General features: G+C 52.2%; 1 protein-coding gene across 3 annotated transcripts in view; it reads right to left on the bottom strand.

Annotated features, from left to right (window-relative positions):
* Nucleotides 1–5751: 5751 nt before the first annotated feature.
* Nucleotides 5752–15053, bottom strand: part of VDR (vitamin D receptor) — a 53474-nt gene continuing 44172 nt past the window's right edge. For 2 of the 3 annotated variants that reach the window (XM_007463838.1, XM_007463839.1), the window contains 4 exons: nucleotides 13600–13771; nucleotides 7703–7854; nucleotides 7416–7532; nucleotides 5889–6148 (listed from right to left, as the gene is read on the bottom strand). In XM_007463838.1, the coding sequence (XP_007463900.1) occupies nucleotides 5889–6148; nucleotides 7416–7532; nucleotides 7703–7854; nucleotides 13600–13771 (701 nt within the window). Of the gene's footprint in view, nucleotides 6149–7415; nucleotides 7533–7702; nucleotides 7855–13599; nucleotides 13772–15053 lie in introns of all 3 variants that reach the window. The other variant, XM_007463837.1, reaches the window with a different exon arrangement.

Raw genomic sequence — 15053 nt, 5'->3', positions numbered from 1 at the left:
TAGCAAGTGGGAGAGCCAGGACAGGGACCCAGCAGTTTACGCCATTAAGTGTTCGGCTTCTGCTTGTGCTGCTTGGTGATGGCCTGTTTGCAGGTCTGTCTTCTCCCCCTGGACTGTACCTTTCTGGGGGGCAGCGACTGTCCTATTCATCGCTGTGTCCCCAGCACTGGGCTCAGTGTGACACTTGGAGACACTTGTGCTTGGAGACACTGAAAGCGCTGCACAACCAAGCTGGACCTTAGAGGGAACGTGGGACCAGCAGGGAAGGTGCTCAGAGGCCCCGGGCACAGCAGGCCAAGCACCTTCGCAGAGATAAAACAGGAGCCCGGTGCAGAGGGAAGAGGGAGTGGGGGAGAGCGGCCCGGCGAGCAGCCCAAGCCTGTCACTATAGGGCAGTAGCACCACCTAGTGGTGAAGCTCAACATGACTTCGGGAGGAAAAAAAAACACTAGACAGTCCAGAGCTGGGGAGGGGCTGGGAACGCCCCCCTCTGGAGAGAGCTCCAGGAACTATGGCTACCCCACTCCCTAGAGCCAAAAAGAAGGGCCTGGCAGCATTCTGGTCCCTCCGCAAGGCGTCAGGTTGTACAAAATGTGAAGAAACAGCCCCCAGTCCTACCTGCCCTTGGCTGAAAAGAGGTAACTCTTTTCCTGGGGACAGCCTGCATTCAAGGACGGGGTGATGTAAGAATGTAAAAGCCCGCTCCCTCACCTCAACTTGGGGCAATCCAAAGGGCCATCCCAGTTTCAGAGCTCCCCATAAGGGTTGGTTGAGATCTCTGCTGAGATTGCTTGGCAGCCCTTCTCCCTCTAACCAATCCCACTTTCTTCCCTGCCGCCCAAGCTTGAGACCCCTCCCCAGTAAGCTTCCTGCACTCCCATCTACATTTCAGAGTTGGCTTCCCCAGAACCCGACCTGCAACATTATCTCATATACCATATACGGCATGTCTGAGTGCAGAGATTCCAAGCAGCTGTCTGGAGCAGTGACAACCCCCCATCACCACTCCCAGCCTCTGCCCCACATCCTGCTGTGCTTCTTGGTCAGTTGGAGCACAGACCCCTTCAGGAGCCTCCCAGGCTTCTGGCCCGCAGTGATGCTCGTTGGCATGAAGAGGCAGCCCTTTGGCCGTACTAGGAGTGCCAGATGTCACTCATCACCCTTGTCCCCTGCAGGGCCATGGGGCAGGCAGACAGACCCAAGGTGCATAGACAGCTTCCAGGGAGCCCCGGTAGAAGCTAGAGACCCTGACCTGAGGGATCTGGTCGCTCCAGGCAGGCCATGTCTGCTTGTCCCCAGGACTGAAGGAATCAGTATTTCCTGGAACAGCGCTGACGTATTTGTGCCACCTGAAGCTCTGAGCCTATCAGCCTCATGATCTGTGAGATGTTTCTTCTTTATGTCTCTTTTGAGGAGCAGACGTGTTCACAGCCATCCCGCTGCAGCATTGCTTGATGTAAAGGGAGGATGTTTCCCTGAATACCCTCTATACAGTGTCGAACACTTGGTGGCCATCTGCCCAACAGATCAACAGCAACATACCATCCAAACATAGGACCAGATAAGAATGCATTGTGTAGACCAACACCGTCCAATAGAACTTTCTGCAATGAGGGAAATGTTAGGTATCTGCACCGTCCATTCCCACAGCCCTGGGGCTATTGAGTGCTGAAATTGTGGCGAGTGCAGTTGAAGAGCTTAATGTTTACTTTTATTTAATTTTAATGAATTTTAATGTAAATAGTCACATGCAGCCACCTTACCGAACAGCACAGATGTAGACCCAAGACTTGCAATGTGAAAACTTAAAATCACTTTCTCCTAAGTGGGTGCATTCCTCTCTGTTTACCTGGAAAAGTTGATTGTAACACACAGCCATGGAGATTTTGTGTTCCTCTGGATCATCCGTAAAAATGCTAAATAAGAGTCTCCTAACAGTTTCTAAGGACATGTCTTCACACTTCTCCTGCCAGAGCCTGTGTCCGTTTATGCAGCTGCTGGTTTCCTTTCTCTAAGTCCATTCACTTTTCTTGACAAAAGGGCCTTCAAGTCCCACCCCCAATTCTTCTATCCCCATCCCATCCCCCGCTGACGCATTTGGTTTGAAATCTTTTCAGATGCTTCTGAAAAATTAAATCACATCCACAGGTCCCTAGGCCAACTTACTGTAAATAAATACTTTGGTTATGTTTTCCTTGCATGATTTTTCCCGCAGATGACCATGTGTGTCTTTGGTTAGTAATTTTTGCTTGTGTGTTTAACGAAAGCTGCCCTTTATCATAAACCCCACTTTTTTTGGAAATGGAGGGGGTACCTTGGTTCCTCAGGGCCCTTTGGGAGTCCTGTATATTCCTAGGAGTCACTTGAAATTTGCCAAGTCACTGGCACAGCAGTTCAAATACAAGATACATTTTTGTCAACAGCTGCCTGGTTTCCTATTCTTGAGGTTCTCAGGTAAGGGCCACACAGAAATGGACCCAACACATGTGACTGAACGCTTCCTGAGAGTAGAGCCCTGTTGGATCCAGCACCTCCAATTTCTCTATCCCAAGGCCTACTTTAGGAATGGGAATCTCCCTTACATCCGCTTTAATAGAGAGCTGGCGTGACTAGCTGTCATTCGTCAGCCCACTCAGCTCAATAGGAAGCAACACAGTCTAGTAGGTAATTAATGGCTTCTGGAGCCAGCTGCCAAGGGTTCAAACCCTATCTCTCACTTACCACCACTGTGGCTTTGGGCAAATTATCCCCTCTGCGAAATGAGAGTAATAGTCGTCCATCTCCCCTAGGGTCCTTATAAGGATAAAGCAAGCTGGTTTGCATAAAGCGTTTATTTACAGCAGTACTTGCCACAGAGTAAGTGCTATGGAAGTATGCGCCATCTTTATTACCATAAGCAGAGCTTTCTTCATTGGTTTATTTGACAAATCTCTGGCAAACTTTTTTTCTCTTTGGAAATCACTCAGGAGGCACTCTTCAAAGCTTTCTTTGCTGCTTTCTTCCCAGATTTAACCAGATCTATTGTACGTTCCAAGCTTCCCTGTTGGCCTCATTCAGATTCTCCCACTTCTTCCAGTCGGCCAGAGAAGGGTTTTCCTATCTCCCAGAATCTTGTCTATTTGGCATTTTTGGTGCAGACTTTCCCAGCTTTCCAATAATATCGTTTAAAAAGGTTGAGATTTATGAATGTCTACCTTCACATTCTCTCATTCTAAAACAGAAAAGATGATAACATTGTCTCCCAATTCAGCCCCAGGGAGCCTCACTTTTTTCTCATCCTCCCAGCTGCTGGACTAGACTGAGCTGTCACGGGCCCCAGGGCTGAGGAACTGGCGTTCTCAGTGGGTCCTGTCATGTTCCCTGGGGAAGGCAGGTCCAGGGGAGCGCCGGGAGGGTGAAGACAGTACAAAGACAGATGCACTTTATTGATAAGGCAACCGCATTACACCGAGCTGCGGCAGAGACCCCATCCGGCCAAGGCCACACTGGGGCGGGGGTGTGACTCGCATTGAGACACAGGCTGAGGTGTCCCTTCTCCTCCTCCTGATGGGTCAGTGGGGTGACAACCCAGGGAAGCAAGGCAGGGATCTGGGATCTGGACATGCTCTGTCTAAAACCCAGGGCTTCCCCCAGGGATGAGGTCAGCCACGAGGGGCATGGGACATGGAGTCTGAGCTCAAGCACGATGTAGTGAAAACAGCACTGGACCCTAAGTCCAAAGTCCGGGTCCAGTCCTGGAGCTGCTTTGAACTAGTTACACGAGCTTGGGTGAGTCACACCTTCTCAGCGTCAGTTTTCTTTAACAAGGGGATTGAACTGGGTCAGAGATTTTCAAGCCCTTTCTACCACTGACTTGACAACTGGACCAATATGTTCTGCAGCTAAAATCAAATCCCAGGGGTCTCTCCCTAATTTGTAAAATAACAACAACAGTAATTAACGTGTAGAATTTTCACAACGTACGTCATCACCCATAAGTATCGCTTCATCAGTGGTGCCTACTACCCGCTACATTAGAATGTGGTACCAAATGGAGTCTGAAGACAACCCCCATCTAACAGACATCACACTGAGTCTAAGGACGGTTCTGCAATAGGGACGGTGGCTGTCAGATGAAGAAACACTGGCCAGCAGACACTGGCGGCTGTTGTGGAGGTAAGCTGGTTTGCTGCCGGGGTCTTCAGGGAACAGCGGATGCAGGCAGAGGGGCATCCTGCTGACACCACCTCCTCCTGGCTGAGACAGCAAGCGCGGCTGCACTCCCCAAACTTGAGTATGATCTGAAGGACCCTCTGTCGCTCCTGGAGGAGCCCTCTCTGCTCTGCTCCCACATGCCTGTCACCCACGCCCCAGAGAAGCCCAGCCGGGTACAAGGGCCGTGAGTGCCCACCTGCTGAGCTGCTCTGCATATGGGGAGTTTGAGGTTCGTGTGCCGCTACCCCGCCCTGCCTCACAGGTCCCTTTTGACGTCAGGGTGGGGGGTGGGAATAAGGAACTACCCGGCCCGACTCCCCCGGAAGTGCTCTCACTGACCAGCCACCAGGCCAACCCGCTGTCCCCCCACCCGGGGCGCTGAAGCACTGCCTTCGGGGGACAGCGGTGTAGAAGCAGGACTCGGTGGGCAGGGAGGGCTTGGGCCTTTGGGGGTCTGGAAATTCCTCCCCCCCATCCCACGCTGCCAGGTGGGAAAGATGAGGCCCCGCTGGTAAGCAGAGCAGCACCTGCTTCTCCAGGCTGCTGGGGGGCTCAGACAGTGGGCTGACGTCTGGGTCACCACCCTTGGCCATCCCAGGATCAGGCCCCTTCAGCGCCCTCGGCCGCTGCGCAAGGGCCCTGGAGTCTGCGGCCGGTTCTCTCTCTGGGGTGGGAGGTAAGGCTCTGGCAGGGTGAGGATGAGGATGGTGCCCATGATTCTCTGAAGCCTGGGGGCCATTCAGTCCTGCCATGTGGACTGTTGGAGGGAGAGCCCCCCCCCCCCCTCGGCCAACCCCTTAGCTCCAGGCTGAGGAGCTGTGGGCTTGGCGGCAGGACAGGTGTGGCCTCCATCGACTACTCTTATGTTCAGGCTGGGTTTGCCTGTCCCCTCACTGCCTGGGCCCTGCTCTCTGCCCTCCTTGGCCTCTCAGCACACGGGTTCTGGGCCAGTGGCCCCCGCCACGGGGAGAAAGCCCATCTTACCACAACTACCTCCGGGGAGAATGTTACCATGGCGATGGGAAAAAGGTGGGCACCGTGGGGTCAGGCAAATGCCCTTTGGCCGGCAGAGGTGGATGGGGGGGGGGGCTGTGACCTTAGTCACCTTGGTTTTGGTCCTCCTTGGCAGTGAGTATCCTAGGCAGGCCAGGGTAGGAAGGCAGAGGGAAAAGGCCCCGTTGTGGCACACTGCCCCGGACAGAGCGGCAGCAGGATGAGGTGTGGGTCATGGGTCAGTGTTTATCGTGGGTGGGGCGAAGGAAGGGTGATCCCACCAGGCTCTGGACGTGTGGGCCTGGAGCTGGGTAGAGGTGAGGGTATCTCTGTCCCTGAGGGATGGCTGCGTCTCTCCCGCCCGCCTGTTCCCTCGGCACCAGCCAGCCGCCACTTCTGTAGTATGGGAGGGGGTATCCCCTGGCACGGGCCCACCTTCAGCCTCTGCCCTCTGCCCCCACTCGAGATTCTTTGTCAAATAAAGAGCAATTCCTCATGACTGAGGTCTCGAGGCACTGGGGGCCGCCCGCGGCCTGCAGGTAAGGGGGACCTGGCGTTAGGTTGGGCAGCAGGGAGGATGGGCTGGGCGGGGAGGGGAAGTGGGAGAGGAGGGGCTGAACTCCCGAAGGAGTGGGGAGAGCTGGGCAGCCTCCGGCCCCAGAGAGGCGGCCCCGCCCAGGCGCCAGGGAAGGCTGCCCTACTCAGGAGATCTCGCTGCCAAACACCTCGAGCACGAGGGGCGTCAGCTTCATGCTGCACTCGGGCTGGAAGGAGAGGCAGCGGTACTGCTTGGAGTGTTCCTCGTTCAGGCTACGCAGGTCCGCTAGCTTCTGGATCATCTTGGCGTAGAGCAGGTGGCTGCCTGGGGGTGGGTGGCAGCAGCGGATGTAGGTCTGCAGCGTGTTGGACAGGCGGTCCTGGATGGCCTCGACCAGTGCAGCGTCCTGCACCCCGGGACGGTCTGTGGGCAGAGGGGCAGGCGAGGAGCTCTGAGCCACAGCTCCCTCACCGTTCGGCCTCCCCCCGCCCACACAGACAGACCCCCAGCCTCAGCATCCTCCCAGGTCACTCCTGGACGGCTGCTGACCTGTGACACCACAGTCCTCCCCAGCCCCTCGGCCGCTTCCCGCTGCATTTAGGATCAAGTCTCAGGTCCGTCCGCGGGCCATCTGGGCCTGTCCCCACCTATTCTCTCTCCTTCTGCCTCTGTGCTCCATCTTTCATCAGGACCCCGATGAGCCATGCTCTCTGCACTCCAGGCTTCACATTTGTCTTCCTTCTGCCCAGAACTCAGCTCCCTTACCTTTGCCTGACTCTTGCTGACCCTTCAGGTAACAGCTTAAAGGACCTTCCTCAAGAAGGCGATCCCTGATGACCCCGTACCTCCATGCCCCAGATGACATCAGGTTCCCACTTTCTGCTATACCCTCTACAGCATCATGTACCATGTACTTCTTTATTTTTAAAATAAAGTATTTGTTTCATGTCTCTTTCTACACTTCCTGGGAGAGAAGTCTGTGTCCTGGTTGCTGCTGAGTCCCTATGCCCAGCATAGTGCCTGGTTCCTGCCAGAAGCCCAGTAAATCATTGCTGAGTGAACGAATGAATGAGTGAGTGAATGCTCACTGGCCAGAAGGAGGGGCGCCCATGTCCTTTCCTTGGGCCCCCAGCCCAGGAAAGCATCCCTGGAGAAAGGCCACTGGCTTGTTCTCTGAACACAGTCCCAGTGGAGGCCTCATCAGCAATCCAGCTTCCCCAGAACCACAAGACCTCCCTCCTCGGCTTCTCTCCTTCCCACCCCAAACGGGCAGAAGAGCGCAAGGATCACAGCACCCTGCCTCCAAAGTCAGTCAGCTAAACTGTCTGTCAGGCCAGCAGAACCTCCTATCAGGCCCCAGGCTTCTGTGGCCCATCCCCAGGGGACCTCAAGTGTCAGCAGAGGTCAGTCCAGTTCACACAAGAGCAGAGCTTGAGCACTGTCCGTGGCCTGAGAAGCCCCATCTACTTGGCTCCTCAGAATCCCACCCATGAATCACCAACGGTCTTGCTAGGGCAAGGCCAAGGGCAGTGAGGGAACCCTCAACACACACACAGCACACGGGCTGGGCAGACCCAGCAAAGTGGGTGGTTCCTTGTTGGTCTCTCCTCGTGCTCACTTCTCCCTCCAATCTTCCCTGCTGGCCCCCAGCGGGACTTTTCTCCTTCCTGCTCCCCACACTGCTAGGTACCTGGGGAGACAATGCAGATGGCCATGAGCAGCACGTGTTCCTCCTCATGCAAGTCCAGCTTCTTCAGCCCCACCTGGAACTTGATGAGGGGCTCGATCAGTTCCAGGCTGTGTCCGGCTATGAGAGAGAACGGCCAGCTGCTGTGGGCACCCCCCCCCACCCCACCTCCGGCCCGACCCTCACCCTTCTCTCCCCGGTGCTGCCTCACTCCCTCTGATGTGCCTGGTGGGGCCCATGACCCCGGGAGGGGTGCAGCCGGGGCAGGAGGAGGCAGAGCCCAGCCGCACCTTTGGTTACATCACTGACTTGGTACTTGTAGTCCGGACTGCTGCAGGTCCAGGACATGTCGTCCATGGTGAAGGACTGGTTGGAACGCAGCATGATGACCTCAATGGCACTCGACTTCAGCAGCACGATCTGGTCCTCAGGGGTGAGGTCTCTGCCAGGGAGGGGGGCGGCGGGGGGGAGGTCAGGTTACTGGTTCATGCAAATCAGTGCAGTGCTTTGACAGGTATACACCTGCCAGGTGACCAGCATGTGCCCTGGGTCCTCCATCGAGGAGCTTGCAGCCTGGTTGGAAAGAACGAGGCTGTTTCTTGAGGGAGAGCCACTTGAGAACAACTCAAGGCTGTGACCAAATGCCAACTGATGTAACTCAGCTACTAAGACAGGGAAAACCCAGTGACTTTCCAGGGTCTCCAAGGTCGGAGCAGCCATGGCTCTTCTAGGGTTAGGAAGATACAGCCTGAAGAAAGGCTATGGCACGAATATGATCGTCTGCAGAAGCATGGCCAGAGCCATCCCCAATGGCTCCCATGCTTTCTTTCCCTCCCCCTCTTCCTGCCCTTCGGTCCTTCCAGTAATGAAGTCAACTCTGTCTCCAGGACATCTCTGGACTCCCACTCCCACTGGGCTGCTCTGATTCAGAGCTCCATCATCTCTTTCAGTTGCCTCTTACTGGACTCCTGGAGTCAAGTCTCTCGTTCACCTTTCCTACTACTGCTACAGGGACGTGTCACTCCTGCGCTCAGAAATCCCCACTGACTATCAAGTGCCCCAGGATCAAGCCCATACGCCGTAACTTGGCTACAACCTGTCTTTCCAGCCCCCGTTCCCATCACAGACTCCACCAACCCTCCATTCTAACAACATCGGACTACTCCACATTCAGATGCCAGGCATTCTCATGCCACCATGCCTTTGAACATGGGACAGCTCCAGCTTAGAGCGCCCATCTTCTGCTCCACCCCACCTTTCTGGTCCTGAATCCAGTGAGGTCTCCTTTGGATCCCTCTACCCTTCGATTCTCTTCATAGAATTAGAGCCATTCCTTTCCGACCTGCTGCACATTGCCTGTAATCCTGTTTTGCCCTTTCCCCTTCTTTGCCTCTGTCCTTTCGATACTTGTCTCTGGCTCTTCATCGTAAGCTACCTGAGGGCCAGCACCACCTCTTAATGACTTTAGTGTTGCCCTCACACTGTTCATTGAGCCCTGAGCATGAGGAGAGGGTCAACAGCTATGTGTTGATGAGTCAAGAGCCTCATGAATAGTTCCACTGTTCTGAGTCACGAGCTGGGCTTGTCTGAACAATGACAAGGAAAAGGCAGGACCCACAGGTCTAATTGCTTCCTCTTTTTCCTCCCTTTCTCTTTCTGTGTATTTCCTCCTGGATATCCTGTCGACGGGCTGTCATCCCCTGTGGCTGCACTTTGGAAAGTAAAAAGGTGGGAAACGGATATTGACTGATGAGAGTCCTGAATCAACAGGTGATGTATGAGGAGGCGTGAAAGGGCTTGCATGATTAGATGACCGCCAAAGGGCCTGCACTGAAGGAAAATCACAAAGTGCTGGGGTTGGAAGGCCCCACTTAGAGGCTATGTGGTCCAATTCCTTCCTCAGCATTTCTGACAGACGGCTCTCACACAGCCTCTGCAGGACTCCCCCAGTGCTAGGGAGCTCCTGGCCTCTGGATACAGCCATGAGGTGCTTGGTTTCTGGGTTAATAGCCTCTTCCATTGGGCTCTAAGCCACGTGATCACACACTCATCCATTGCTTGTAGTTCTGTCCTCTCAAGGAACACAGGACCAGACTTCTCCATTAGCCGTGGGACATCCCTTTAACCATTTAAGGAAAGCCACCACGTCCCTCCTTGCCTTTTCTCTGGAATAAATAGCCCTGATGCCATGGCATCTAGATGTCTCATCATCCTTGTCACCGTTTTCTGGGTGCTCAATCCACACTGAAAAAATAAAAACTAACACCACCCTCATTTGGGTTTTAATTCATTATACGAGTAAAACATGTTCATTATCAAATCTTTGGAAAATACCGTCTCCCTCCCACCTATTTTTGGGCATTTTGGTTGCTTCTAAGTTTTGCCGTTATAAGGAATTCCGTGAGGAACATCTTTGTACATAACCTTTTGTTCAATGGCCCACTCAAAATGGATGGCCAGAAGTGAACAAACATCCCGTGGGTGCCTGGCTAGAGAGATTTCAGCGGGATCACTGCCTGCTGTGATCCAGACATATTACTTCTATGAGAGCAAGCCTAGAATGACCTCAAATTACCACCCACAGCCTGGAAATACAGGGACTTTCTAAGTGCAGCTCACAGCCAGAAGTGGAAATGGTAGTGGGTGGCGGTAGCGGTGGACATAAAGGGGAACTCAGTAAGAGACCTCGTTCCTGCTGTGATGGGCACCAGCTCCGGCTCTGGGCCTCCTCCCTGGACCTGAGTACTATTTACACCCTGATCAGTTTCCACACGTGTGGCCACTTCTGGGCACCTGTGAGGTGCTCTGGGGATGTCTCGTCTTCCCCACCCCCCTAGGCAGGGTCCAGCCTCTCCCCATCTGCCTTCCCTCGGTACCTCTTGGCGCCCTTATCTCTTCACCGCGGCTATTCATATGTCTATCTCTTCCATCAGACGCTGTACCTCTGGAGGCCAGGGACTGTGTCCTAGCCATCTTTTATCCCTCACAGTTTATGTAATAAGCAAACTGATTGTTGGACAGATGAATAAGTGAATATAGAGGAAAGGGCACAGGAGGAGGGAAGCACTATGATCCCAGGCCTGTGACCCAGGAAGGAGCCCCTGGGGATGGAAATGGCAGTGAGGTTGAAGGCGTTTAGCCCTCTGGCGCTGGGGCCCGGTCCCTCATGCACCCCTCTGGGCAGTGAAACCTGTGGTCCTTGGTTCTCGGATCCAAGACGGCTCCTGGCCACGGAGTCTCTGCTCCTGACACCACTTCCTCCATGCATTTCTTTTTTTTTTTTTTGCAGTACGCGGGCCTCTCACTGTTGTAGCCTCTCCCGTTGCAGAGCACAGGCTCTGGACGCACAGGCTCAGCGGCCATGGCTCACGGGTCCAGCCGCTCCGCGGCACGCGGGATCTTCCCGGACCGGGGCACGAACCCGTGTTCCCTGCATCGGCAGGTGGACTCCCAACCACTGTGCCACCAGGGAAGCCCCATGCATTTCTTTTGCAGGGCGGAAGGAGGGGGATTTGTGGGGTGCAGACCGAGAGGCTGAGGGAGAAGAGGTGGGAGCCAGGGGCAGGGCCAAGGCCACACCACAGGGCAGTCCACACCCAGCACAGCCCATCCAGCCCCGCCTACACTGGAATCTTGTCCTGTACTCTCCCCTCCACTCACCCACACAGACGTCTCATCCTGCCCTCCCCACACCCTCCACCCCCGCCTCCAGGCAGCAAGATCAAAGCCACCAGGGATGCAGCCACTGTTCTTTCACTTCTTGGAAAAACAGAACCTCTAAGTGCAGGAACCGGCAGAACCAGAGAACTGTTGGGCTGCCCGTGCCTGGGTCCTATGGAAGCCTGGGCTCTGGCCCCCGTCCTGGTGCAACATCAGCTCCACCCATTCCCAGAGAGCATCCACGTTAATGTCCCCACAGAGCTCTTGCTGAAGCCTGCTCCATTTTTGTTGGAAAACATTCCACTTTGAGTCTTCTCAAGACATGCTGAAGCCAGAAAAGTTAACCCAAGTGTGTTTAGGATCGATTTAATTGATTTTGCCTCCATAGCTGGGTGGCTCCAATACCTGCTCATATATACCTCACTTCGGCTAGGACTGCAGGGCTACACCAGGGAACTCTGGAGGATGAGGCTTGAAAGGGAAGGAAGGGGGTAGACTTCAGCTCATCCTTGGGGAGAGGAATTGAGGGGCAGGTGGTGCTATTTTGTGTGAGGGTATATGTGGCGAAGGGAAGGGATGGGGACCAAGAGAAAAACTGGGGCTCAGGTCACTTAGTGGAGGGGGCTGCGTTGGGGTAATCTGGTTAAATGGGTCACTTTCTTTTTAGGACAGTTTTCCCACGTGGGCAATCCTAGCCACCAAACCTTAACATCTGGACAGGGCTTCAGGTGCCCTCTGGTCCAGCTCCCCACTAGGCAAGGTTTGGGGACTGTGTAGATGAGGGCTGCTCCTCCTGGAATTAGGATGAGAGCCGCCTGCTACAGTGTATCCATCAACACCTTGAAGTGTTTTTTCTCTAGCTGTTTGCACAAAACAAGACTTTGGGGACACGTGCAGTTTGCAAACAGTACTGAGAACAGTGGGGGAGGGAGCTGGAACTTGTACTAAGCGGAATGTTGCCATCAGTTCCAAGGAAAGACTCTGGAGGGTAAATCCCAGGCCCAGTGCGATGCTGACCTCACAGGTGACACCCGTTCTGCATGCAGGGTGGCCTTTACTCTTTTTGATGCGACCAAAATGTGCGATACAGTAAGCGTGTCTCAACACCATTTGATGGTGTCTCTCCTTTATAATTTTCACATTAATTCCAGGAAAGAACATCGGTGAATCCCTGGTATTTGAATTGGTGTGAGGCATAAAATAACACAGAGCAGGTTGTCTCAGGACAGAAACAAACTGGGATGCGCTGGGTTTAGCTGTGTGAATTACCATCATTTGGCTGGCAATGCAGCAATTTAGACAGTAGCTGATGGCTTCCCTATGCACCAGAGATTCACCAAACAATGGCACCTCGTGTTAGCTTCCATCCAGAGCTGGCCAACGTCCAGTCATTTTCCATCTCCCAGTATTCTAGCGCTGAATCCAAGCATCAGTATTGAGGAAGCATTCTACCCCTTCTGCTAGAGCTGCAACTATTGCTACTACTTGAAATGATGAGAGTATTGCTTGATATTAACTAATTTCTTTCTTTCTGTTTTTTTTTGGTCACGCCATGTGGCACGCGGGGTCTTAGTTCCTTCACCAGGGATTCCGCCTGCAGTGGAAGGTGGATCCTTAACCACTGGACCGCCAGGGAAGTTTATTCATTTATTTCTTGACCACAATGTATAGCTATTTGATGACAATGTTCCAAATGAACTTTTAGAAAGAATGAAGCTATTGATATACATAAATATAGATATAACTGCCTCCCAACATATCTACAAAAAGCGTCAACTTTTATGTACTTTTGAGAATATTTAACACTGTATGACCATTTAAATATAAGTATTATAGATAGCATTATTATCAAAACAATAGAACATTTGAATGAATGAATGAAATTTGTATGAATGAATCCATAAGGGAGGGTCTTTACTCCAGTAGAACTCCTTATACTTACCTATTTTGGCAAAAAAGATCTCAGTATGATTAGGAAACAGCCTTGAGTGAAGGGTAAATTGGGTGAAAGATGCCCAGGTTATATGGACAAGTGCGTCTCCCTCTAGGATTCCTAAATTACATCACAAGCCCAACCCTTTTTCCTCTCTATCACTTCATCCTGGTTTCAGAATTGGGTGTGCAGGATTAATGTAGGTTTAATTGAAAAGGATAATATGAGGAATAGATCCAAGGCAGCTGGAGTGGACACAGCAGTGAACTAAGAGTTCTTAACCCGGCTCTGACACGTGGGCTGCAACACTAGAAATCCTGGTGTTGGCCATTGGACCTCACTGGGTTCCTGTTCCATCACATAGGAAGTGAAAGGGATGGATGGCTCTCCAGTGCTAGCCTGCCGAGTAATGCTGGATGGGCTGCACTTCTTAAATACAGATTCCTGGGCCTTGCCCAGAGGTTCTGGCTTAGGAGGTCTGGGGTGGGGCCCGAGGCTGTATTTTGGAAAGCAGTAGATTGGTAATTCCCGAGCCTTCTTCAGGCTCAGTCTAGATTCTGACTCTGTTCCCTGGATGTCCCAGAAGCTCCTTACCTGAACCCTGGGATCATCTTGGCAAAGCCAATGACCTTTTGGATACTGTAACTGACCAGGTCAGCCAGGTGCGGCAGCATGGAGAGCTGGGACAGGTCCAGGGTCACAGAAGAGTCATCAGAGTCTTCCTCACTCAGATCCAGGTTGGAGAAGCCGGTTGGCTCCATCGTATCTGGGGAAGGATGAGGGAAGAGGAGGAACTACTTGAGCCAGGCTTCTGCAAGGCCCCGCGAGGCCCTCCTACACCCTGGCAGCAGGGCCAGCTGGGAATCCCACAGTCACCATTTCTCTCCAAGGTCACTTCAGCCCAGGCTTCCCCCTAGGGTTCCCTGAGAGTGGGGCAGGAAAATCAAATATCAGAGACACTCTGAGATAAGAGACCTTCTTTAAGATGTGATTTTACATGTTGTTCCTAATGATCTCAAATCAAAGATGCATTTGGGGGCTTCCCTGGTGGCGCAGCGGTTGAGAGTCCGCCCGCTGATGCAGGGGACATGGGTTCGTGCCCCGGCCCGGGAAGATCCCACGTGCCGCGGAGCGGCTGGGCCCGTGAGCCATGGCCGCTGAGCCTGCACGTCCGAAGCATGTGCTCCGCAACGGGAGAGGCCACGGCAGTGAGAGGCCCGCGTACCGCAAAAAAAAAAAAAAAAAAAATGTTCAACCTCACTAGTGATCAAAGAATGGCCAAGAAGAACATCTACCTTTCACCTCTAAACTAGAAGCAAGTACGTTTATATGTTGACACCAGTGTTTGTAAAGATGCAGGGAATTAGGCAATCCTTGTGCAGCTCTGGGGTATAAAGGAGGCATACATTTGTGCAACTAATCTAGAAAGCCATTTGACCGTGATGGCCCAAAGCCTACAATTATGTACACTCTATGACCAGTAATCCTACTTACATGAATTCAACATAAGGAAAAATTCAGAATAAGTGCAAATATTTAGCCACAAGCATACCGTTATCTTAATGAAGAGCTGGGAAAAAAAATCTAGATAACCAGTGATGGGGACTTAGATATGTTATTGTACATTACACCCCAGAATACTATGCAGCCTTTAAAAATTATATTCTAGGTGTGTACTGAATGGTATGAAGATATGACAATGTACTATCAAGAGAAAAAAGCAAGTTACCAGACTGCGTATAGCACAATTCCATTTCTGAACATATATATGTGTTAAAAAAAAATTGGGAAAAGACACATCACAGTGTTAACCGTGATTATCTTTGGGTCGTAGGATTAAAGATTATATATAATATATATAATAAACATAATTTAGTTTATATTTTCTGAATGTCTACAATGAACACATATTACTTTTATATAATAATTTTTTTAAGTTAAAAATGTTAACTAGTTTGAATTTTTCAATAAATATATGCTATACTGAACATACCATGGGTGGGGTGGTAAACACCTCAAATTAATTAACCTATGAGAAGAAATCAAAA

Source organism: Lipotes vexillifer, unplaced genomic scaffold (genome assembly GCF_000442215.2).
Source record: "Lipotes vexillifer unplaced genomic scaffold, Lipotes_vexillifer_v1.1 scaffold349, whole genome shotgun sequence".
NCBI classification, from domain to species: domain Eukaryota; kingdom Metazoa; phylum Chordata; class Mammalia; order Artiodactyla; family Lipotidae; genus Lipotes; species Lipotes vexillifer.
This window is presented reverse-complemented; position numbering and strand designations above follow the sequence as displayed.